The 26,590-nt window shown below is 44.9% G+C and overlaps 1 protein-coding gene across 1 annotated transcript; it reads right to left on the reverse strand.

Annotated features, from left to right (window-relative positions):
* Positions 1–399: 399 nt before the first annotated feature.
* LOC139837451 (uncharacterized) lies at positions 400–23,595 on the reverse strand. Its single transcript, XM_071826896.1, has 3 exons — positions 23,391–23,595; positions 1,161–1,424; positions 400–1,081 (listed from the first exon to the last, which is right to left on the reverse strand). Exons 1-3 carry the CDS (start codon positions 23,593–23,595, stop codon positions 636–638), a joined length of 915 nt encoding a protein of 304 aa, XP_071682997.1. The 3' UTR covers positions 400–635.
* Between the last annotated feature and the right edge of the window lie 2,995 nt (positions 23,596–26,590).

Raw genomic sequence — 26,590 nt, forward strand, 5'->3', positions numbered from 1 at the left:
TCTTCGGCAGCAGCATCCAGAAACGAGCCTGACACATCAAACAAACAATCAAGGAACGAATGGTGAAAAATAATATCCAATATGGTTACGAGCGGGAAACATACCTGTCATGTCCAAACTGGCATCAGTCATTAGCTGAAGCATATAATTCTCGCGGGAAGAAGCTTCAGCAGCTTCAGCAACAGCAGCATCCTTCGCAGCGATGGCTTCTTTTGCCTGTTGAAGAGCAATTTCTTCTCTCTCGGACGCTTGTCGAGATTTTTCCATCATCGCAAGAGTCTGTTTCTTCATGGATTGAAGTTGTTGTCGAAGTTCTTGAAAATCTTCCGACAAATGTTTGCTTGAAGAACCTTCGAGAGGGTTATCATCGATTAGCATTTTCTTCGAGAAGGAAGAGGCAGGTGAAGCATCGGCAGAGCAAGGATTGGTCGAATAGTTGTCAAATATTAACTGGAAAAGAAAGCGCCAGGATCAATGATAATGCCAGAGGGAATTTCATTAATTTCTAGACAAATTTACATAGACATTACAAAAGAAGTTTCTCCAAAAAGGACTACCAGGATAATGGTCGCCACAGCTAAATTGGCGACAGGGGCAAAAGAGACAAAGAAAGCAAAAAACAAAGAGGCATGCAACTAGACCTCCGGCCTTGATGAGCTAGGAGTTGAAGCTGGTTTGATCCCGAGATAGGCCAGGATTTTCTTCGTGTTGGGCTTGGCTGCCTTAATCAACGACCTCCATCTTGACTGCTCTATCTGATCGGTGTCGCCAACCTTCATCCAATCAATAGTTTGTTTGCTGTCAGCGACCAGGGCAACAGTACTCTCGACAGCAATCTTCATGTTTTCCTGGCGCATCTTCAGTCCAAGGTCCTCTGATGAATTGAAGCTCTGGGCAAGGGCAAGGAAAGTCTTGGGCTCCTCTTTCTTCGGGAAGAAGTAGGGGAACAGCGTCGACAGTCCCGCGTCAGCATTCGCCACGCCTTCACGAATTTCGGATCCATGTAACTCCAGATAAGAAAGTGCGTCAAGGAGAGGATCATTGTCGGGATTCTCCAGATCAAACTCTTGGTTTGTTTGGCCTGCCACAGGAAATAAACGTTGGTCAAAAAACAAGAAACAGCAGGTCCCATAAAAAATAGAAGGGATCGATAATATTACCTTGAAAGCGTCGACTTTGCGATTTCAGGCGCTTGAGAATCCCCTGCTCACGAGCAGCCTGTGCGGCTTTGTGCTCGTTTAAAGCAGTTTCAGCATCTTCAAGTTTTTTCTGCAGTTCCTCGACACTAGCAGCTTTTGCTTTGGCTTCATCAGCCTCTGTTTTGGCTTCGCTAGCAACAAGTTCGGCTTTCTTGCGGGCCGCTTCACTTTGCTCCAGTTTTTGAGCAAGTGCGTCGGCACGTTTGTTGGCCTCTGCAAGTTTCTCTGTCGAAATAAAAAAGAAAGGTCAAAAATTGCGACAAACGACAGGAGCAAGAAGTCAAAAACAACGACAGCAAAAAAGTTATTACCTTCGGTTCTGTTGGCATACTCACGGTACCCAATGAATTGGGACCCAATGCGGATAAGCTCTTTGATCATGGGCTGTCAAAGAAGAACAAATAAAGAGAAACATCGGTATGAAAAAAGAGTGAAGGCGTGAAAAAGCAAAATAGAGGAAATATAGATATCGGCAAGAAAATTAAAAAAAAAAAAAAACTTACATCATCCAAGAGCAGAGTAGAAGAGCTACCCAATTGAGGGGCAGGCTCAATGATCATTTCAAACCTTGTCTTTTTTGGTGAAGGAGCAAGGGGGCTTGATGGCGGAGTAGTGGTGACGACATCTCGTTGAGGAGGCGAGGATTCTTCTCCTTCAACTAGCGTATCCGAGGCAAGCAAAGTATGTGACGTGCTCGTCCGAGGAGCCACGTCAACAGTTGGTATTTCTTCCTCATCATCGCTGTGATTAAAACTCGACGGCATAAAAAGCAAGACAAGACAAACATTTCGAGTACAGAAAAAAGGAGAAATAAAAATAACTTACGAGCTGACGAGGGATTCAAGATAAGGATCGTAAGCCGCCTTCTGATGTGAAGGATCAACTTCTTCGGCTTTGGAAGTGCCGGAATCTTCGACATCATTCCTTTTCCTTTTGCCTTTCGGGGAGACAGCGGGAGGAGGAGATTGTGCCGACGCAGTACCTTCGGAAGAACCCGCAGATTTTCGAGAATCCACGGGTTCATTCACAAAAGATGGAGCTTCCTGATTGTCATCAGTGACAATGGCCCTTTCTTCGACTTCTCCACCTTCAGGGAGAGGAGGAAGTGAGACAAGGTCTGGATGATTCTGTGCAAAATAAAAACAGGGACCGATGTCAGAAAAGAAGTTACAAAAAAGTTAGCAAAGCAACAATAAGATAATAGACAAAGATTACCTGGGGGAGTGGATTGGCGGCGCTGAATGGTTTTACACGACAAGAAGCAGGGACAGGATCCTTTTTGCTGAGAGATGAGATTTTTCGGACAAGCTTTTCCAAGTCTTTGACTTCCAAATCCACCGACAGCCGATCTACATCCTCGTTGCCAGCATATCTCCATAGAGGATTTTTGCGAGCCTGAAGCGGCTGCACTCTAGTCCTAAGAAAATATGCAGTAATTTGGATACCCGATAACTCTTTGCCGCGAGTATTTTGCAACTCGTGAATACGAGCCATCAAGTTTTCTGTCGACGCCCTCTCTTCTTCGGTGGCCTCCGCGTCCCAGGAGCGGCGGCGAAAAATTTTCTCGGCACCATCAAAAGGAGGGATGTTGTCCTCTGCACATCCATGGTTCTCCTCCTGAATGTACAACCACTTCTTGCGCCATCCTTGAACTGAGTCAGGAAGCTTGACGTCGAAGTAGTCGACAGTGGGCCGAACAGAAATCACAACGCCGCCTATATTATAGGCGACATTGGGCGAGCCATTACGGCGGCAGAAGAAAATGCGCTTCCAAAGCGCCCAGTTAGGCTGGACGCCAAGGAAGGCCTCGCACAGAGTAATAAAAATGGAAATATGGAGGATTGAATTTGGCGTAAGGTGGTGGAGTTGCAGACCGTAGATAAAAAGAAGTCCACGGAGAAAAGGATGAATGGGGGCGGAAAGACCGCGGATGAGGTGGTCGACAAAACTTACCCGATACCCCATTGGAGGGGTTGGGTAACTTTCCTCACTGGGGAAGCGCAATGCCTAGGGTTTCTTGCTGATCCCCAGCTTCCTCAGCATGTTGACGTCCTGAGCGGAAATCTTCGATCTTTCCCACTCCGTCGTTCCAAGATCCACGGCGGCCATGGAGGACTCCGGCGTGCTATGCCTTGTCAAGCGACGAGGTGGCATCAACAATGGCGCAGGATTCACAGCAGGGAGGCAAAGAGCTTAGGAAGCTGTGGATCGCAGGAGAAATTTGCAGCTGAGAGAAAGAAGACGGCGCGGGCGGAAGTGTCCAAGGAGGAAGAAGACGAATTTATATAGGGGTGCGGTGAAACGACGAACCGTTGGATAAGGAAAATGTGTGACAGATGATAGCCACGTGGCATCAAGGGTAAAAAAATAATTCAACGTCGCGGAAGTTACGGTGCGTGCGCCAGAAAAAGCGGAGGACGTGTGTCCCCCACTTGCACGACGTGTCAAGATAGTGGATTAATTGGGCCCGCATGGCGGCGAGAAAAGGCTTGTCGCAAATTTTTGACAGGCAATCGTGGCTATCGTCAGCAACAACGTCATCTTGACAGAAGAAAAAATTCGACTTAACAGCTTCATAAAAGGCGACACGGAAAAATAATGATTGAGCCTTTGATCAAATACAAGTTTCTGATCAAATGCTCGGGGGCTACTTTGGAAAAAAGAAAAAGATCTAGAAAGACAAAATAGAAATGGCGTGAGCCTATGACCAAATACAAATATTTGTTCATAGCCTCGGGGGCTACTCCCATCGGGAGCGCTGTTCGCGCACCCGAGAAATTATAAAACTTCGGGAGAAAAAAGGAAATATGTCGGCATAAGGCGTGGAGCCTACACCCAAGTACAAGTCCTTGGTTGTAGCCTCGGGGGCTACTCCCATCGGGAACGCTGTTCGCGTGCCCGATGAAATTATAAAAGAAAGAAAGAAAGAGAAAAAAGAAAGATAGAAGAGCAAAAGAGTATATTTCGAGTTATAATTAACTCTACATATACTCCCATCGGGAGAGCAATATAAGTCATCTTTGACTCGATAAAATGTGCCATTCAAACAGCCGAAAAAGCACTCGACAATATATTCTCAGAACGCCAAAGTTGCGATCAATTTCTGAATGCCGCAAGTTTGCGAAGGTAAGACCCCAGATCCGTTCTGCTGGGCGTGGCATCGCCGAAGACTGCGCTCTGCTACTTTTATCCGTATCAACAGATACGAAGAAAAATCCTAACGGACGCGTTAGGTACCCGATAAACTTTACTGGGACTCGACAGAATGGTAAGACCTTAAGCGGCACCTGTCGAAGTTTACACCGGTATCCCGAGATCATGTCCAGGGACGTGATTTTGAAGTAGGTTTTTGCGGATTGCCACTAGAGCAGTTAACTAGTACCTGATCCGTCAGATGAACTAGCCCCAATTACCATTATCCCTGTACAATATAGATATCAATGAGGAAAAATAGAGAAAAGTTAAAGCTGTCGAATAAAAATAAACAGTGGAGATTTTCCTTGACCCTACAATTCAAGCAAAATCTCGGGGGCTACTGACATAGGCATCCCAAATGGGCCTGCCGAAGATAGTACCCGGGGTTTACTGAAGGCCCACTACCCGAAGAATAAGAAGATTCGGAAGCCCAAGATGTTATTAAGGAAAGCTAGAGTTGTAATAGGAAGTGTTATTTGTAATCTTACGGGATGAATTAGAAACCATCCCGGACTCTGTAACTTGTACAACACGAATCCCTCGGCTCCACCTCCTATATAAAGGGGGAGTCGAGGGACGAGGAGAGGATCGAATCATTGTTTACAAACCCTAGTTTTCATAATCGTCGAGTACTTTTCGGCTGAAACCTTCGAGATCTACTTACCCTCTACTTCCAACTAAACCCTAGCCTACAATCCATAGGCATTGACAAGTTGATACCTTGTCAACTGCAGCTGGATCCACCACCTCATCAAGTTGCTCATTCATCATAACATTATTAACAACAGGGGAAAAGGAGGAGCCACAGTGACCCCAGAAGCAGAATCAACAGGCATATCATTAACAAGCGGAGGTTGGTCATGTTGAGGCTGTGGAGCAAGTGGTGCACCATTCCTGCCATTGGCAGGATATTCAGGTAACACAAACATGTTGTTATCGGGCACAAGAGCTCCAGGTAGGGGCTTTGGATTTCCATCAACAGGCATGGGGTCCTCGTTGGCAAGAATGACATCAGCAAATTCAGAAGTAAGCACATAAACAGGTGCATTCCATGACCTCCTGATACCAGTGAATCTCCCCACTAGAGGTTGTCTAAACACAACATCCCTAGGCACAAGCTGAAAAGATGAATATGTGACATAAACGAGGATTCTGCACTTCATTGGATCTCAAGAAAACCAGTAATGGTAATCACCAAAAGTGTTGACAGCCTCTGTAATGCAACTATTATTACGAAAATCCATAGGCACACCAATAAACATAATCCATCCATTACGTTCCCCCTGATGCACACGAAAACCTGGCCCCTCATTGTGATTCTCAAAACGGATAAAGTGATGTGGCCCAAAATCCCTTGGAGGGTGATCTACCAGAGCAACACGAGTGATGTGGCCCAAAATCCCTTGGCCCAAAACTAGAAATTGTCTTGAACTACTTCAGGGAATGACCCCTCTTTAAAATAGAAATACCTTTGACACTCACCAAGTAAAGCACCTGTGTGGCTTGGGAAAAGTGGTTTTCCTTCTTACAACATCAAAACCTTTCCACTTATGGCCTCATGAGTGTGCCTACTTAAAATTCATCTTTGTTGTATAATCTAGCTCAACCCCTCCTTGCTTCAAAACCTGGGATCATCTACCCCCTTATTACCTCCTTCTCTTATACTCTAGTCAAAAACCCTAGACAATTCAAATTTGGCTAAGTCCTAAATCTGTTTTCAGGTTCCATTTTGGAGCCCCTAGATTAAACTACCCCTTGCTCTCCAAGGCAATGCACTTGGTCCTAGACCTATCTTATCATGAGCACTTCCCAACCATGTCCTCGCCTTAAACCAGATCACTCATATGCCCACTTATCCTTGTTGGTTTTGAAGCCAAGTCAATAAGATGTTTTGGCAGGCTTTAAAAGTTCAAACTTTGGCAGTTGATATCTAAGCAACCACAACTGTTATAGGTGACCTCAAGGCATGGATCTCATCTATGCGACACCCTCTACAACTTCCACGTCTTGCATGTCCCATTCTACCCTTGCAACCCATTTATTTAACTTCATCTTATGCCCTATCCAATGTTGCACCACTGTATCCCATTTCCAACTTTTATACCTTGTTTTCTTTGATTGATGTTCTGATCTTCAACACCTTGGTGTGGAAATGATATCCACACTAGGAGATCATCATCTACCCTTGAGATCTTTACCCAAATTTAACTTTCCCCTTCTTTTACCAAATTCCTAAAACACTATTGCTTATCTCCTCTAGTTTTAATCACAAAACTTTTTCAATTTATTTTAGGAAAGGTGGGTGGTACCTCATACCATCCCTTTTCAACCCAAAAATGTTTCTATAAAATCATTTCACTTCCTTTCCTAACAAGGTGCTAGTTTATGGTAGTTATACCATTTCTTCCTTGTTTAATTATCAAATTTGAGAAAAAACCTACCTTGCTTTATTAAGTCAGTAGAACATTTTGAAAACCCTAGGTTCTACCTAGCTACTCTCAACATTTTCGATCAAATCTCTTTTCAAAATTTGCCATAGCCATAGAAATGATCCCAATTTTTCTTTCTTGAGCCATACTTAAATAGTAACCTTTGTGCACCAACTATACCTCTATTTTTAACACCTAATCTTGCTTATGCATTATTGCATGTGATCATGCTCACACTCCCTCCTCTCTCTCTGTATCTATATCTTTACCATGTCTTAGAAAGAGTTCCAAACAACCACTTTCCGAGTTCAATTTTTTTTAATGTCAACCCTTGTGCACCTCTCTGAACTATCTATCAAGATCAACACTTCACCAAACCATGATTTGGGCAAATGCCATCTTCCTCAACTTTGGCACTAACAATCCTTATGGAACTCCACCTCTATCTTCACCTATATCTCTCTTGTTAAAAATTCAAATCTTCACCAAACTGAACCTAGAACATCAGCATCATTTCTTGGACTGCAAAACATTGCCCATTCAGCTTTGACCTCATCCCCGTTTGCTTGGCCTAGAAGAGTGGCTGGCCATAGCATGCATGGATGTTTTTAGTGGGAAAATCTTTTTCTCCCTCTTCTATCTTGAGCAGCCAATAGCTACCTAAAAACCTGCACCCCTACCTCTCCAACTTGCAACCCTAGCTATCCTAGACCCTCCCTTTCTCCCTCACTCATCTTGGAAACCGACGTTGGTGGTCACCCTTCTCTTTCTTCCTTGAAAGACCACAAGGTGGTCGTTGGCACCTCTCCAGCACCACCCTACTCCCCTCTGGACAACCACCATCATTGCTTGGTACCCATGCTTCACTTTTCTTCTGCTCCTCCTTCCCAATGCCATTAATGGCATAAGGTTTGTACAAAAGCTCCTAGACCTACACCCCTGTGCCCAAGCCATGTCTAGCACCTCTCCCTGGATTCCTCGATTCCATAAGTGCCCTTACCTCGAGCCCCAATGCTCCTCATCTCTCTTCCCGAGCTTGCCACCTGCGATCGAACACATGGCGGGCGCCCATTCGAGCTCCACCTCCAAACCAACCAGCGGCCGTCCCAGCCCCTAAGGCCACGCCAGAGAGGGTTTCTATCACTCACCTCTGCATCCCGCATAGTCCCGAGGCCCTGCTTGCGCCACAATCCACTAGCCCATGCTCGCCATGGCCGTGGTCACCGCGCGCCCCCGCTTGCTGCCTCCCCGCTGGCTATAAAAGCCGACCGCTGCACCACGCCCCACCCCTTCACCTCAACGCTCTCTGAAGCCCTCCACTTCCCCCTCCACTCCCTCTCCCACGCTCATGAGAGCTGCAGCGCGTCCCTGGCCCCTGGCTGATGAAGGAGAACCACCGCCGTGGTCACCGCATGGGTGACGGGCAAGGTCACAGACGCCCCGTCGCGCTCGTCTCTCCCTCTCTGCACCATCCTTCTCTCCGTCGTCTGGCCGTCCTAACGAGCCTTGTCTCGCTGCCCAGGTCTGCCGGAAGCGACCGCCATCGTCACCGGCCCGAGGGAGACGTCGGAGAGGGAGCCTCCTACGTCGCCACCTGGAGGAGTTGCTGCTGGGGCTGGACGCGTCCCTGAACAGCGTCGACCCTCCACTGCACCGCCCCATCTTCCCCGTCGTGCCCAAGCCCTCACGGTTAGCCCTGTCTCCTTCGCCATCGAGCCAGGTCGGAAGCTGCTGCGAGGAAACCCGCCGGGGCGAGGCTGCTGCAGTAGGAGAAGCTCCTGGACGCGCGCCCTGGGACTCCCTCGACCCGCCACCACCACCAGAGCCTCGCCGCCGACCGCCACCACCAGGCCGATGAGTCCCCGACCGCCCGCTCTCTCTCCGTTCTGCCCGATCGCGCACGCCAGGGACACAGGGAGAAAACGCCCCGTGCGGCTGCATGGCCACCGGCCACGTCAGGGCCATGCAGGCCTGGCCCACCCGGGCCCCATTCCTTTCTTTTTTTTTCTTCCTCCCCCTCCACCTGGCAAATCTTCCTGGGCCGGCCCAAGTTCTTTCCCGTGCGGCCCAGAACCTTTCCCGCCCATCTCACTCGTTTAGAAATTTGAAAGTGCTGTTAAAATGTGTTAAAAACCAGAGAACCAAATTCAGCATAACTTGAGTTCTATACTTTCAAATCCAGTGAAACCAATTGCATTAGATCAGAAATTTCATTACTTTTCCAATGCCACTGGTCTGATAGTTTTAGGATTTTTGTACGATTTTTGGCATATTAAACTTGTTCTATGTGTACTGCAGACTCTAGCAAATTCCTAAATTTGTAGATTTAATATTTTTTGAGTGAATCCAATTGTGTTAGTCTTGTTTTAGTACTGCCCCTTTAAATTAATTAGTGATATCCTCTGTTCTTGATTTTTTTGACACTGTTAGTATTATGTGTGTGTCACATGAATTGTTGAACTCAAAACTTTTATTTATTTAAAATCTTTGGCCACCTCTTTTCATTTAAAAGTGGTCAACTTATGTTTTATTCTTTAAAAACAAAACCTTCTGCAACTTAGGACAAGTTCTATTGTTTTGGTTAAGTTTTCAAATAGTGTGGTGTAGTGTTTACCTCCTATTTTTGACTAGTGTTATGTGAGCAAATTAAATTAGGAAAAATGATTTCTACTTTTCCAAAAAGGTTTGAAAATAAAATATGAGTGTTTTTGATGCCAAACCAATGTACTTAACTTCTTTGTGGTGTTATCTACCAGAGGATATTCAATTTATGCCTTGGTAATAACCAAGGAGGCAATTGCTCATTTGTGAGGCTCTCATGCTTTTATCAAATGAAATAAATTGGTTTTCTTTTAAAAAGTTGTTTTGAAATAACTGTAAGTCCTTAGTATATTAGACCTTGCTTGAGTGGTTAGCTTCTGATTGTTGCATATTTGTTTTGCTGGTGCAATGTGTTGATTGTGTTCCTTTTTAATTCACAGCGATAGATTCGGGCATTATTGAGTTTGAAGGAGAGGAAGGATTTGAAGAATCTGAAGAAGACCAGGGACAGACAAGCCAACCAAGGCAAGCCATCTTTTGATCTCTTGCTGTTTATCCCTCTTGTTGTGTTCATTGTTCCATTTTATGCTTGGTTCCTTGTATCTTGTGTTATGTTTGGTCCTCCCTTCTATGCATACTTACTCCCAAGTATGTGAACCCCTTGTTGATGTTATGCATGCTCACCCTAAGCATGTATGCCCCCCCCTTGACCACCTATATTATCATCTTCTTAGTGGTATGATGATTAACATCATCACCCTTGTTGAATCATCCTACTAATGTTGTCCCTATGCATGCTTATTCTAAGTATGTATGATCCCCTTGACCCCTCAATTATCACGTCCTTAGTGGTAAGATGGCTAGCATCATGCCATTGATGTATCTTAGTTCCTACATAAAACTATAGGTTGGGAACCCCTTGGAAAACTACCTTGTTGAAAGAATTTCTAAAACCTTGGGTAAGTTGGTTTTACCCAAGTGTATGCTTATGAAATGAAAGAACTTTGGCAAAAGTGTTGGAAGGAGAAATGTTGTTTTCGAAAACTTTGGCGCCTAAGTATTCACCCATGCCAATTAATTAGCACAACCACATTACTCCAACGTGGGCAAAGGGGCTTAGCTTTTAGTTTGTTCTTCTTAGCATGGGGCACCGCACAACTATACAAGGGTACGGTTACCCCCGAGTCCGGATTTTATTGATAGAGACAATAGTATAACGGGGTGCCTTCGGGGCTACCCGTCCGGAAGAAACTATGGGTCTCCTGACATGGCGGTGGAGTCACGCTCAAAGTGAGGTGAGCTGCCACGGTACCGGGGAGGTATACTCCATTGTTGGGATTCGTAGCATAGAAAACAAAAATTTTCCTACCGCAAGAACGAATAACAAGCCAAAATCCAATCTAGTGGATGGTAGCAACGAGATGAAGATGAGACTAACCCTCGAAGATTTCCAAAGCCTACGAGATTAGATCTCGTTGTTGATGTAGTCGATCACTTGCCGCTTGCAAAAGCGCGTAGAAGATCTTGACGGTACAACAATCGGGCAGCACCTCCGTACTCGGTCACACGTTCGGTGTTGATGACGACGTCCTTCTCCCCGTTCCAGCGGGCAGCGGATGTAGTAGATCCTCCTCGGAATCCCGACAGCACGACGGCGTGGTGTCGGTGGTGGTGGAGATCTCCGGCAGGGCTTCGCCTAAGCACCGTGGGAGAAGATGGAGGAGGGGAGAGGCTAGGGTTTGGGGAGAGGGGGCTCTCTTGGGCGCCGGCCTTGGGAGGCCTAGGTGGTGCGGCCAGGTGTGTGTCAGCCCCCTCCCTCTCCTCCTTATTATATAGGTGGAACCCCAAGGGTTTGCCCAAAGTCTTCGAATAAGACCCCAATTCAAAAACTGCCTTATGGACGAAACCTAGAGGGACAGGGACTCTCCCCGTCCCCCCTTGTTGGCCGGCCAAGGGTGGTGGAGTCCACCATGGACTCCACCCTCCCACTTGGTTGGCAAGTTAGGGTTGGTGGAGTCCAACCGGGACTCCACCTTCCATGGTGATTTCTTCCGGAAGGTTCTAGAACATTCTAGCGCCTTCCATAAATGCACCGGATCATTTCCAAACTTGGAAAGTGACTTCCTATATATGAATCTTATTCTCCGGACCATTCCGGACCTCCTCGTGATGTCCTGGATCCTATCCGAGACTCCGAACAAAATTCAAACTCCATTCCATATTCCATATCTACTTAAAACGACATCAAACCTTAAGTGTGTCACCCTACGGTTCGTGAACTATGCAGACATGGTCGAGACTCCTCTCTGACCAATAACCAATAGCGGGATCTGGAGATCCATAATGGCTCCCACACATTTCAACGATAACTTAGTGATCGAATGAACCATTTACATACGATACCGATTCCCTTTGTCACGCGATATTTTACTTGTCCGAGGTTCGATCACCGGTATCTCCATACCTAGTTCAACCTCGTCACCGACAAGTACTCTTTACTCGTACCGTGGTATGTCATCTCTTGTGATCTTAATCACATGCTTGCAAGCTAATCAGACGACATTCCACCGAGAGGGCCCAGAGTATATTTATCCGTCATCGGGATGGACAAATCCCACTCTTGATCCATATGCCTCAACTCACACTTTCCGAATACTTAATCCCATCTTTATAACCACCCATTTACGCAATGGCGTTTGATGTAATCAAAGTATCCTTCCAGTGTAAGTGATTTACATGATCTCATGGTCGAAGGATTTAGGTAACTATGTATCGAAAGCTTATAGCAAGTTGAACTTTAATGACTTGATCTTATGCTATGCTTACTATGGGTGTGTCCATCACATCATTCACCTAATAATATGATCTTGTTATTAATAACATCCGATGTTCATGATCAGGAAACCATGATCATCTATTAATCAACAAGCTAGTTAAATGAGAGGCTTACTAGGGACTCTGGTTGTTTACACAACACACATGTATCAATGTTTCCGGTTAATACAATTATAGCATGGAGTGTAAACATTTATCATGAACACTAAGATATAACAATAACTATTTTATTATTGCCTCTCGGGCATATCTCCAACATCCATAGGGTAGGATCCCGTGCTAAGACGAATAGGTGAAAGGTTATGTCCGAGTTTCTGTCATGGCATAGTTGATATGCAGGGAGGATGCCCACATGATAGACTCGCGGATCTTGTGGGGAAAGTGTGCAAACTCTGTAGAGTCAAATCTATTCGAATAGCCGCGTCCGCGGTCATGGACGGTTGGAATGGCCGTTGCTTAGCCTAAAGAGTTTTGTTTATGAAATTGTTTGACAAAGGAAAGAAAGGAACTTGTTTTCGGAGTACCGGAAGGGTACGAAAATGGGTTGGTTGACCATATAGAGATGGTCGGAAAGGAAATAAATCGGGTTACCCCCATCCTAGTGTTTTATGTCTTATATTCTTTTGAAGTATCTTCTTCAACAAAGATACAGAGATGTCATAGAATCCCCCTGTAGTATCCCCTTCAACCAAGATGCCGGGATGCTATATCCACAAGAGAAACTGCTTCTCTTTACATGTCATATCCACAAGAGTCATCTTAAGTTAGCAGTTGTTGTCTTGCACTCTTGCAAAGTATCTTCTTGATGGTTTGCGAGTACAATTCCAATGTACTCACGGCTTTGTCCCTGGCTATTTACTTAGCCAGACTTGGAGGAATTCGACAAATGAAGAAGGATTGGACGACGACTATGCGAGCTAGGAACGTTCTCCCAGTCACTTGCCTGTAGGGTTATGGCAGATGACTTGGGCTCTGCGCTGTTGAAGTGATTCCGCTACTCTGGTGATTTAGATAGGCCCTTCGAGGCTATTATGTAAGTATTGGTCATGTGACCTTATTGTAATTTTTCTTATTCCGTTTTGTAATGGATGATGTAACTTTGATATCAGTTCGGTTATGTGTTCACGGTGCACTGATATAAAATACCACTCACATTTCCTGTTTTATTTGATAAAATAAAAGGAAGTGCTTTGATAAAACTAGAAATAGTTTTGTGGTCAAAATAGAGGAGAAGTAAATCAGGGTTTTGGGAAGTTTGGAAAAGAAATAGAAATAACTTGATTTGGGAAATAATAATTTTGGGAAAGTATTCTCTCAAGGGTAGATGATTACTAAAAAATGTATCCCGCATGGTTTTTTTGAAGATTAAACATGAATTTAAGGAAAACAAAAGTGTAGAGTGGGAGAGGAGATCTAGAGGTAAAACATTAGTTAGGGTATAAGATCAAGTTGAATAAATAGGTTGCCAAGATAGCATGGGACATGCAAGACATGGAAGTTGTAGAGGGAGTTGTATAGATGAGATTCATGCCTTGAGTTCACCTATAACACGTGTGAGGGCTTAGAAAACAACTGCCGAAGATTGAATATTTTACCCCCTGCTAAAACAGTTTATTGACTTGGCCTCAAAACCACCAAGGAAATGTGGGTAGATGAGTGATCTGATCCAAAGAATTGGTAGGGTTGGGAAGTGCACAAGACAAGGTAGCTCAAGGACCCAGTGCATTGCATCAGATGATAAAGGATGAATAAAGCTAGAGGCTCCAAAATTGAATGTGATAACAGTTTTAGGACTTGGTCAAATTTTGGGGTTGTTTTCTAGGGTACTTGGCTAGGGTATAAGAGAAGTATGTATTAAGGAGTATATAATCTCCCCTCTTGAACCAAGAATAGGTTGTGCCAAAATACACCACAAGGAAGGTCTCAAGGTAGGTGCATTCATGGTTCCACAAATGGAAGGATTTTAATTGGTGAGTTGCTAGTTGGTTTTACCCTAAGAAGGGTTTTGCTTTGAGATAGCTCAAGACAAACTTCTCACAAGCGGATAAAGGCAATTCATCTTAACAAACATATCAAGGCAATTCATCTTACTAAACCATTTAGAAAAAGTTTTTGTTCCCCCTGATTTTTGCACCTTGGACACATAAACAAGGTTGCAAAAGTTGGGGTGTTACATGCCTTCCACCCTTAAAATAATCTCATCCTGAGATTACTAAGACTTCATCTTCCGGTAGACGTGCCGTTGTTGAAAGGGTCATAGCTTCAGCTTCTGAGAGACACGGTAGATTTCTTCCGAGGGAAAGCTTCATGGAGAGGGTTACTTCTTTAAGCGGATGTTAGATTAGCAGCTTCCTAGCAATACTAGAGGGGTCCACGATTCTTGGAGAGTTAGAGTATCCAAATGGTGATTTTAAAAAAAGTCGAAAGTTTCTAGAGTGAGCTTAAAAACTGTAGTGGAAGACGAAGTCTTCCAACCTTAAGATTTTTCATCGGGGGTTCGGGAAAACTCAGGGCTTCTGCCACGGGGTCCTGTCGGGCGTTGTCGAAGAAGCCATCGATCTTCCATCTTGAATTGAAGAATCTTCAGGGGGCGAAGTGCAGTCAGCGGCTTCAGGAGGCACACACGGTGTTTACTGCTCTGTAAGGCGCTCGTTAAGTTAGTAAGTCAGCGGAACTCCTGGTGGGTCTTCACATAAAGCAGCAACAACTGTCGAAAAATAGTCTTCAGCTTTAGGGTTGGTGTTCACTAAAGTACACCAAATCTTGAGTCTTGACTGTTCCTCAAAGGCTTCACTTGACGAGGACCATATGGACCTTGTAGAGTAACATGGCTTCGATGCTACAATTCACTTAGCTTGTTAGAAGGTGCGCCAAGGTGTAGTTTTAAGAAGATATCATCAAGGTTAGCAAGATTATGCTCTAGGGTTAGACCAATTAATATGGCTTCATCTCCACGTAGAGATGCAATCAATCTTGAAGGCACTGGCTTCTGCTTCCTTGGCGTCGCATGGTGTCTTGGGTTGAATGGCGCACTAAGTTGGGGATTCCAAGAAAACAGGGTTGGATCTAGTTGTTACCCAAGTTAGAGTTAGGGTTCTCCGTTAGGTTTTCAAACTAACAGTTAGAATTTCAACCAGAATGTTGACCTGATGCGAGGAAAACAACTTAGGGAGGGTTACCTAGAGAGGGTTACCACACAAAAAGGGTTTTTCAAGCCGAAAGGCTAAAACAAGCATACACACAACAAGCAATCACAAGCACTCAAGCAACAGTTTTAGAAAACCACAAGCAATCATGAAAACCACACGAGGTACTTTAAGTACACAGGGATGCATAATACGCGGGGGTAGCTCAATCGAGGAAATTGAGTTTGTCCTATCCATCCTATAGGCTTGGGTGGGATAGAGATGTACACATCTTCATCTGATGATATCGACGTCAACATGGATCCTCGGAGCCGGTGATGGTGAAGCAGGCCTGAGGTCGAGTCGTTGATGTTGAGGCGGAGGCGAAAGCTTCGTAGAACTTCTGGTCTCAACATCCCAGGGACGTGATGTGCTCAGAGGGGTGACTATTGAGGCACTCCCAAAGTCGAGAACTTCTTGTGGCTGGCCTAAAAATTACTAGTCAAAAATTGAGGACTTGATCCTTGACGACTGCAAAAGTGCAAGTCCATGGAGGAACAAGGTCAGCTCCTTGATAGACTTTGGTGGCAACCAAAGACATGATCTTATTATCCATATACGCGTACTGCTAAGTCGGCATCCAATCTTCAAGAACAGCAGTTGGAGATACTTGAGACTTCCAAAAGGGTTGATCCATCTTCGTCCCCGAGTCTCCGAGTCTGAGTTTGGGACATCGTCCAATATGTTGATTTGGAAGAGGATGAGATAGTAGAATCAGAAATTTTCAAAGTCTTTCGAAATCAGAGAGCGAGGTAAGAATGAGAAGTTTAGAAGGGATAAGAAAATTTAGAAGCTATTCTTACATCTACTAAAGAAGAAATTTGTTTTGTAAATAATTTTTCCCAAGGTACTTGTTTCCTAACTAACGTCCAGGCTAACTAGGCTCTCCTACAGTCAGGATGGCTCTGATACCAGCTATGTGGGGCCCCGGACTTACCAGTCCAAGACTCCTGTTATGTAATCAATTTTACGATCCCAAGATCATTCCATCGTGAACACATAACCGAACTGATACCAGATTACATCATCCATTACTGTACCGAATTTAAAGTCTTATGGAAACCTTACATCATAAGCCATAGTGGCAGTAGTTTAGCAAACAGCAGCGGAAACAACTTGACACCAAAAGCAGTAGAAGCCCAAGTCACATCTTAACCCTACAGGCAACTGACTCGGAGAGCGTCCTAGTTCGCGTCTTCATCGGCGTACTCTTCTTCTTCGTAGTACTCCTCTTCATAGTCTGACCAAGTAAATAGCGAGGACAACAATGCCAATGAGTACGTTTGAACGTACTCGCAAACCACCTTAGAGAGAAATAAAGGTCATGCAATTTTTGGCAGTAGCAAGGAACAAACACTAATCTATGGTTACGAGGAGTGAGAGATGGATTCTCTCGAGAATATGACATCTCTATATCTTTTTGAAAAAACTATTTGTAAATATTTTTCCTTTGAAGACTAATAGGTAAGGATGACCCATTTTCATTTCCGGCCATCAGGATGACCAAAACAACTCGTACAACTTTCCACCGCACCTCTCAGGTACATTTCCAAACCCTTTTTGAAAACACTTTCATAAACCAACACTTTATTTATTGCCAAGCAACAGCTTTTCCCACGTCCATAACCGCGGACATGGCTATTCGAATAGTTTTACACTCTGCACAGGTTGTACACTTTCCCCACCACTATCCGGGAATCTATCATGTGGGTATCCTCCCTGCATATCACCCATGCCACGACAAACTCCCGAACATAACCTTTCGCCCAGATCCCCTGGTGTGGGTCCTTCCCTGTGGGCTTACACCTTCCCGGCACTCTGGCAGCACACCTCCACCCTTGAGCGTGTCCCCAAGACCACGTCGAAAGACCCACAGTATCGTCCGGCCGTATGCAACTACGGTGTATTGCCTCCTCCCACGAGAACAACCCAGCTTCACGGGCCATACTAGATGCACCCTCATAGCAGTTATGAGGTGTCCCGCACCAAGTTCAATAGACTACGGGTTAAGCCCTGTGCCCATGTTGGGGTAGTGTGGTTGCACTGGCTAGGTTCGGTTAGGTACTCGGTCACCAAAGTTTTTCGAAAACACTTGTTCCTCCTCTTTCATTCAGCACCATCTTTCTCAAAACCTTTTATAAACTTCTCACTTTGGCAGGGTTGCACCATTCCAAGGTTTTCAAAGAACTCAGTTTCTTTGAAACCATTTCCAAAACTCATTTTCCAAGGGGTTCCCAACCTATAGTCCACTTTTCTTTGAAAAGGGGCGACAATGAAGATAAGGTGTTAAGCACCATATCACTAAAGGGATAGTCCAGTAGGTATCAACGATGGCAGCACCCGTAACGGTGGAATATTTAAACTTCGAGTGGAAGATCCACTCACATAAATAAAGAAAAGACATACAATTTATAAAACTTCTAGTAATGCAAGAGTAAGACAAATAGGACTAGGTATGCATCAAGAGGTGGCTTGCCTTGATCAGCAAAGTGTCCCTGGCCTTCTTCTTCAAATCCTCCAAACTGTCCTCCTTCCTCGTTTCCGGTGGCATTCGAATCTAGCGTTGCGAAATAAAAAGAGATACATAACAACACGAAATCAACAAGCCATACCAGAACATTTCACACAAAAATTTAGAAAAATCACATAGAGTACAACTTTACATTATGAAGCTACAGAAATTGGATTCACTAATTTAGGGTTTTTAAAACAATAGATAATTTTTTTATATAAATAAATGACCTAAATCTTTCAGTTGCTCACAAAAATGCATGCAGCATATCTGCTGGAAGCTATTAACATGTAGAACTCACATGCACTGGAATCATACACAAATAAGTTTCTAATTATTTTTAAACATTTAAGCAAGGCATGAACTAGGGTAACCCAATTTCAAGGCACACAGGTATCAGAGCATCTCAAACCAAAACCAACCACACCACTGGATAGGTACTAACAAATGTGAACTACCAAAATTGGTTTGACATTTTTATGAGTTATAAAATAATTTACAAAATTAATATACTAAAAAGGTACCCTGCTTTGCTTGTAAATTTCTCAAAAATAAAATTACACTCACTAAAATATTTCCCTTGACATAGATGTAGCCTAACATGATACCTACCAGTAGCACTTGGATTTGCTTCCAAACTCCTTTTATTTTTCAAGTTAAAAAATTAGTGAATAGCTCACTGGACAAAATTTGTTTTGCTAATCAAACAATATCCAAGAAAGTCCTGCACGTGAGACCTATGCCAAATTAAAAATATTGATTTCTACTTCTCAGCATAATTTGATTCACTCAAAAATACTTCACACAACTCTCACAATTAATAAAATACTAAAACAGACACATTTCTGAAGTGTATTTATACTCACAAATCTATATGAGCAAACAACATGCAAGCAATGTTTTGTGATCTATAATTTCATCAGGAGCATCCAGAATTTTGAATCACAAAATTTGGAAACTTGAGGAATTTTCTAAATTTCAAAACCTACAGTATTCTTTGCTGGCAGATTTATCCCATATTTAAACGAAAAAAAGGAAATGGGCCGGGGTGGCTACGCAGCCCAGATCCAACCCAGATCTTGTCGGGCGCGCGGGAGAAATAGCTTTCAAACGGTCTGGGCGAGGCCCGCCGGTCAGGCGCTACAGCGATCGACTGGGTACGCGGCTGTTCGATCTAGTGGAGATCCATGTCCGAGGGTTGTCGTCTTCCCCTGTGCCAGGAAAAGAATGGGCAAACCCTAGCGCGGTCGAGAGGGCACGGTGGCTCACCTAGGTAGCTCATTAGGAGAAGGCGATGCAACGAGGTGATGCGGCGCTCCATGGCGAGCTCAACCATGGGCGAAAACGACGGTCTTGGCTCGGGGAAGGTCACTCGCGCATCAACGTCGAAGACAATCACGTCGGAGGTTTGATAGGGTCGGCACCTGGGACCACTGTGAACAGAGAGAAGAGGTCGAGGACGAAGCGGCGGCTCGGAGAAGTGAAAGTTAACCTCCAGCTCGTGCATGCAACGTCTCTGGTGGCCGCGCGAGCGATGGAGGCCGATCTGTGATGAGACAGCGGCGAAGACATCAGGGATCCCTAGAACACAAGGTAAGGGGGCGTTAGAAATATCTCTCAGAGGCACTTCCCAGGGGCAAAGAGGTAGGGCGAAAGCTGGACGGGGCGGTGTCAACCAAAATCGAGCCGTGGTGGAGTCGATGACGGGCTCGTGCAGCAGATGTGGAGACGGGCTCTCTCCTCCCGTGAGGGGTTGTTGGATTGCTAGCAAAGGCTGGTGGCGAGAGGGAAAGGGGTGGGGTGGTCCGAGGCCTTAAAAACGAACTCGCGGTGACCACGTTGCTCCGGGTGCATGCGTAGAGATGGAAGAGGGCGGCGGGCAGAGATATGCCGCGGGAGGTGGTGTAGGAATGTTTGCTCGCACTGTACAACATTTTGGAGCAGAGTGGGCGTCCTAGGGTGCGGAGAATCCAGTCAACAGGGAGGGAGAGGCGTGTCTGCCAACTGCTCGAGGAAATGACAGGGACAAGGCATGGTCGGGCACATCCACAGCAGGTCGGGCAAATGGTCCTCCACGCGTGGGCGAGGTGGTGGAGTGCTTCTCGACAACGGTGTGGTGTTTTTCGTCACCGAAGGGGGGCGTGGGGTTCCTTTCATGGGCGTTCCCGCGGGCGGCGTGCACGGCAGCGATTGGGGTTGGTGTGCTCGTGACGGAGAGGCGGGGCAACGGGGACAGTGTCAGGCAGTAAGAGGAAGGTCCTGGGCACGGCTTCGACTAGTGACTAGTCGTGCAAGGCAGAGAGGGAGAGAGACGCGGGAGATGGTTGTGTCCATCGACGTCGGTCTCCAAGGAAAATTGAGGAAGGGGAGTGGATCCAAAGCTTGCTACAGTGAGATGTCATGGGTGCAGGACTTGCAGAAGGGGGGAGCAGGGTGCAGCGCAGACCATTGGCTGGACAAGATACAAGAGATGGGGGGGCAAAGATTTCCTCACATCCATGGTTGCCCTATTCATGGCTTGGCCAGCCTTCTCCCAAGTCCTCACCCTTAAGCAAGCAATTAGGCCAAGGTTTAGGAGGAGATCAACCCTGATGGTTTGTTGTTGATTTGAATGGCCAATGAGAGGGTTTGAGAGGGATCAAGGTTAGAATATAGTGAGGTGGAGGGGATGTGGCACTCACACATGCCATTGCATGGCATGGCCAGCCAAGCTCACTTTCTCATGCCTAGATATGGCAAGGTCTTTCCAAAAAGGACAATGTAGATGAGCTAGAGGATGGGGAGGATGAGGACAAGTCACAAGTTTTGATTTGAGAAAAGCTTACAAGAGTTTTAAAGAAAAACAAATGGAAATGGATGATCAATTGACCATCAAGAAGATCATGGCTAGGAAGATGAGGTGGTGATGTTCAAGTAGATCAGAGGGGTACATTTGAGGTGCAAGGGTTGCCATTTAAATTTGAATTCATTTGAAAGGTATTTGTATCACCTCAATTATCTATGGACAATTGGAAATGAATTCAATTGAAAAGGATTTTGAAAGAAGGTTGAGGGAAGCTAGGTAGAACATAGGATTTTCAAAATGCTCCACTCATTTTATTAAGCAAGGTAAATTTTTTTTCAAATTTAAAATAAGCAAGAAAAGGTATAAGTACCATAAACATGTATTTTGCCAAGAAGAAAAATAAAACAAATAAAATAATAAAAAATATTTTTGGGTGGAGATAAGGTGATATAAAATACCACTCACATTTCCTATTTTATTTGAGAAAATAAAAGGAAGTGCTTTGATAAAACTAGAAATAGTTTTGTGGTCAAAATAGAGGAGAAGTAAATCAGGGTTTTGGGAATTTTGGAAAAGAAATAGAAATAACTTGATTTGGGAAATAATAATTTTGGGAAAGTATTCTCTCAAGGGTAGATGATTAATACAAAATGTAGCACGCATTCCACCCTTGGTTTTGTGAAGATTAAACTTGAATTTAAGGAAAACAAAAGAGTAGAGTGGGAGAAGGGATCTAAAGGTAAAACATTAGGTAGGGTATAAGATCAAGTTGAATAAATAGGTTGCCAAGATACCATGGGACATGCAAGACGTGGAAGTTGTAGAGGGATTTGTATAGATGAGATTCATGCCTTGAGTTCACCTATAACAGGTGTGAGGGCTTAGGAAACAACTGCCAAAGTTTGAATATTTTAACCCTGCCAAAACAGTTTATTGACTTGGCCTCAACACCACCAAGGAAATGTGGGTAGATGAGTGATCTGATCCAAAGAATCGTTAGGGTTGGGAAGTGCACAAGACAAGGTAGTTCAAGGGCCCAGTGCATTGCATCAGATGATAAAGGATGAATAAAGCTAGAGGCTCCAAAATTGAATGTGATAACAGTTTTAGGACTTAGTCAAAATTTGGGGTTGTTTTCTAGGGTACTTGGCTAGGGTATAAGAGAACGATGTATTAAGAAGTATATAATCCCCCCCCATGAACCAAGAATAGGTTGTGGCAAAATACACCACAAGGAATAATCTCAAGGTAGTTGGTGAGTTGATAGTTGGTTTTACCCTAAGAAGGGTTTTATTTTGAGATAGCACAAGACAAACTTCTAACAAGCAGATCAAGCTAATTCATCTTAACAAACATATCAAGGCAATTCATCTTACTAAACCATTTAGAAAAAGTTTTTGTTGCCCTGATTTTTGCACATTGGACACATAAACAAGGTTGCAAAAGTTGGGGTGTTACACTAAGGAATTCAATAGGCGCAAACAAATGAAGAAGCTTACGACTCGAACACAAATCATCTTCGTTGGTGAAGATACTCGATGGCCTCTTGGGTGGTTGAATAGTCGACGCTTCGAGAGCTGCACCAACAAAAGGAATACGATCAGCATCATCGTCGTTTTGGCCGCTAGGACTCGAATCCGATGTATCAGCTAATTCGTCAACGGCTGCCCCCCCCCCCCGGCGCTTGACAATAAAGGTCCCGAAATCATCATTTCTTCTTCCTCTTCTTCTTATTTCTCTTCTTCTTCGGTGGCCTCGCTATCATCGGCCACCTCGACGGTCTCTTCGGCGTCTCCTGCTACTTCGTCATCCCTCGGCTCGTCTCCAGTTTTGGGTGTAGGGGGATAACACCTTGGAACAAGCGAGGCCTGACAAATCAAAGAAAGAACAAAGTCAAAACAAAATTTCTGTTGCAAAAATCATATCGAGTGCGAAAACGTCAAGACAATGCAAAATAACCTCTGCCGGAAGATGACGAAACTCGTATGGATCTTGGAGGGTTAACAAAGAAATGGTATCCTCTTGGCTGAAGTGCGTCAAGCGTCTGACTTCATCCAGGAGCTCCTTTTCCGAAAGTTCCGTGGCATTGATTTGGGTCACATCCTTGGCACCGATGTACAACCACATCTGATGAGCCCTGGACATCACCGGTTGGATGCGGCGCATCATGAACAAAGCAGCAACTTCGGTACTAGACATTGTTTGGCCGCCAGCATTTTCAGCTCCGAGACCTTCTCATATAACTTGTCGGCTACTTCCTTTTCTTCGGCAGTCAAGATATTCTGCCAAGATATCTTCGGCGTTGCCTCCGAAACATCTTCAAAATCTGGCAGATCGGAGCGGTGACCCAAGGCCGGTCGATCCCTAAGGTAGAACCACTTCAACCTCCAGCCCTGGACGGATTCTCTCATCGGGAAGTTGAAGTAGTTAACTTCCTTCCGAATGATGAAGCCAACCCCTCCTACAACATAAGTTTCGCTGCCCCCACTGTGGCGCCCTAGTGAGGGTCTATACCAAGGATGGCCTCGCAATCAGTGATGAAAATTGCAAGGTGCAAGATGGAGTTTGCGATCAGCTTCCAGAGCTGGATGCCATAAGAGAACAGGAGACAGCGAAGAAATTCATGGGATGGAAGGGACAATCCACAGAACAGGAACGTAGAAAACATGACGATGAATCTGGCGGGAGGATTGAGTCAAGAGTGTGAACCTGGAAACTGGATGTCTCTCTCGTTGATGGAGATAAATCCTAGGCTCCTCATCTTCTTTTCCTCGCGCTTGGTGATGGTAGACTCCGTCCAATCACATTGGGGATCTTTGGCGGCGGCGGCGGACTTTTGTGCGGCACCGGTCGCCTTCGGACCGGCTGCGCTCGTGGTGGCGCTTGAGGACGCGGTGACCTTCTTCTTGCCCATGGCGCTCGAGAGCTCTTATTCGAGTTTTGGAAGCTTGGGTGCAGCAGCAACGATGAGCAGAGAGCAAGCAAGAAGATGAGCAATGGAGCAGGGGTGAGGCGATTTAACCTTTACTTCTTTTTATAAAGAAAAGTTACTCAGGATTTGGGTTGTCAGATTGGCACTGATAAAAATGGACGGAGATCTAACTCCACATGTGTTGCAAAAGGAGAGAAACCGGCGGCCCACTACCTCCACTACGCACGAGGATCAAGGAAATGCCTCGGTCAACATGCCAGGTCCGGTCATTTCCTAACTAACGGAACAGACCAAGGGTGGGCCCACTAGGTCATTTCCCGTCAAGTACGCCGCGGCGGTTGCTACGACGCTGGTGACGTCATCAAAATCGTCGACTCCTCCGGAATGGAGCACCCGACTATTCTTGGAACTTGAAAGAAACTAAAACATTCGACTCAGCAACTTATAGCCTATACATGACTACTTCATAGTCATCGAAAGGCTCGGGGGCTACTCCCATCGGGAGCGCTGGTCGCGCACCCGATAAAAAAATATGAAGGCTTCGCTGATAAAAAAGAAAGAACGAACCCGAAGGTTCTAACAATCCAGGTTCGTGCCCGGGGACTCGAATCTGTGTAGGGTGAAGTTGTTTTGCTCCGGCAGTTAACAAATTTCGATTTATCGAGTAAATATGGGCTTGTTACTTCATCCCTTATGTACAGTCAATTCTTCGGCTTACTTCGAGCTAATATTATTTGACGACCCGATAGATTTAAAAGCGTCGGACGATGAAAAGGATTCGAAAGCTTCGACATCAACATCATGTTCTTTGAGTAGTACAACTTGATTCTACGTACGGTTGCAAACACCCGCCCATAGACTCGGGGGGCTACTCCCATCGGGAGCGCTGGTCGCGCACCCGATAGAGAAAAACATCGACATCCTCATCAATTTCTTCGAGTGGTACAATTTGAGTCTACAGGCGGCTACAAGCACCTGCTCATAGACTCGGGGGCTACTCCCATCTGGAGCGTGGGTCACACACCAGATAAACGATAAACTTCGACTCTACATCAAGCACAAGATTCAGCACTCTTCGGATGATCAAGACATTCGGATGATGGCAGCTTTAGTCCCTGCCTGAAGCTTTGCTTCGGCCAGTCACTCGGGGGCTACTGATGTGAGCATTACCCTTCGGGTACCCGACATTAGCCTACCTCCTCCGACCCAACAGGGGGCCCCACGATGATCACTGCAGCCCATGATGGTCCAATACATTGGTTGCAGCGGTGGAAATATGGAAGGAGGTGGATTCTTGACGGACAAGGCAAGGAGACGTACAGGTTAAAAAGGACCATCATGGGCTGCAGTGATCTTCCATATTTCCACCATCATGGTCCAATACATCGGCTGCCCCATTCTAACCTTTTTACGCCAATAATCAAGATCAGAAAAGCAGGAGTAAGGGCTTTACCTCAACGAGGGCCCCGAACCTGGGTAAATCTCACCTTCTGTTCGTTTGGTATCCGATGTCTCGTGCTAACCTGCAGGATTCCATCAACCCTAAGCCCCTCATGGTTGACATATTCCCACTTTCTTTTTAGTTAACATAACTGCAATTGCTTTTAATATAATCTTGTGTTGAGACTACATATATTTATAAATAGCCATTTATGTTTCACATACGGAGGGCAAAACTGTCAACACCCGGGTTTTTAAGTCCAGATGCCTATTATGCCATACATCGAAATCCCAGGAATATTGTTGTTGCGAGACATAACAGTTGATATCATAAGTCATCATTCATTACAAACCATAGTCGTCTTACAAGTAGAGATCACATGATCCCATTTTACACAAATAGTTGATCTAGGGATCAACGAACACAATACATAGCGGAAGCGTAGTAGTGGTGGACTATCAAATCCACAGGCCAACGCTTGACGTCAGAAGATTCCTAGTTGTTGTAGACGTCCTGCTGGCCGTCATCTTGGTACTGCTGTTCTTCTTCATCGTCTGGCCATTCGAATAGCCAGGGACACAGCCGTGAGTACTTTAAAGTACTCGCAAACTAATATTATTGTAAGTACTAACAGTTTTAGTAATGGTGTGCTAAGCTCTAGGTCTATTTGCATAAAGCCAATTTTTGGTTCACCAGTATTTAATAAAAGACTCTTCATCTGCTAACCTATCTCAAGTGGGAACATTAGTGTCATTCCCACAACTCAGTTGTAATTCAAAACCAAGTCACCTTTCAAATCATCATTTCTTTCTGAGAAAAACAACTGACAACGGAACAGTATGGCCTTTCCAATCGTCCGTAACCGTGGACACGGCTATTCGAATAGATTTACACTCTGCAGAGGTTGTACTCTTGTGCCACAACATTTGATTACATCCGTCAGGGATAACCCTGAATAATCGTAACTCAGTACGCGGATCATCAACCATAACCTTTCACTTACATACCCTAGTATAGGCACCTCTCCCCATGAGCTTGGCCTCCCAGTGAAGACAACCGTCAGCCTGGGAACTGCACAGGGCTTGGGCCGGACATTCACCTCATTTCACATCATTTCCCTTTTTAACGGAGGCAGCCTCGGCATAAACCCTATGATGCTTGTTCAGAGGGAACCCATACTAAAATACATAAACTTCCAGTTACGCCCTACCCATGATCATGTATTGTGGGGGTACTCAAAAATTGGAATGGTATCGCATCCGAACCCAACCATCAGTTTTTGTCAAAATCCTCCTTGTTATCCAGTGGTCATATTCACCTTCAAAACTTTTCAATAGAATGAATCATCATTCCAAGGTTTTCAAACTCATTTGATTCACAAGTTCCCATCTAGAGTAGTCAATTTTAGTTTAGCACTAGCAACTAGTCATAAGGGTGCTATCTAGCTTAACAAGCTTTTTAGGCTAAGTTTGATACTCTTGTACTATTCTATACTTAGACCAAAGTTAACTATAAAAGTAAGCTTAAATAAATCAA

The sequence above is a fragment of the Lolium perenne genome, chromosome 3 (genome assembly GCF_019359855.2).
Source record: "Lolium perenne isolate Kyuss_39 chromosome 3, Kyuss_2.0, whole genome shotgun sequence".
Lineage (NCBI taxonomy): Eukaryota > Viridiplantae > Streptophyta > Magnoliopsida > Poales > Poaceae > Lolium > Lolium perenne.

Coding starts and splice junctions, on each gene's coding strand:
- LOC139837451 (XM_071826896.1), bottom strand. CDS start 23,595: ATGGGCAAGAAGAAGGTCACCGCGTCCTCAAGCGCCACCACGAGCGCA. Junction 1,425..23,390: donor GAGAGACATCCAGTTTCCAG/GTTCACACTCTT, acceptor TTATTTCGACAG/AGAAACTTGCAGAGGCCAAC. Junction 1,082..1,160: donor GCAAAGTCGACGCTTTCAAG/GTAATATTATCG, acceptor TTCCTGTGGCAG/GCCAAACAAACCAAGAGTTT.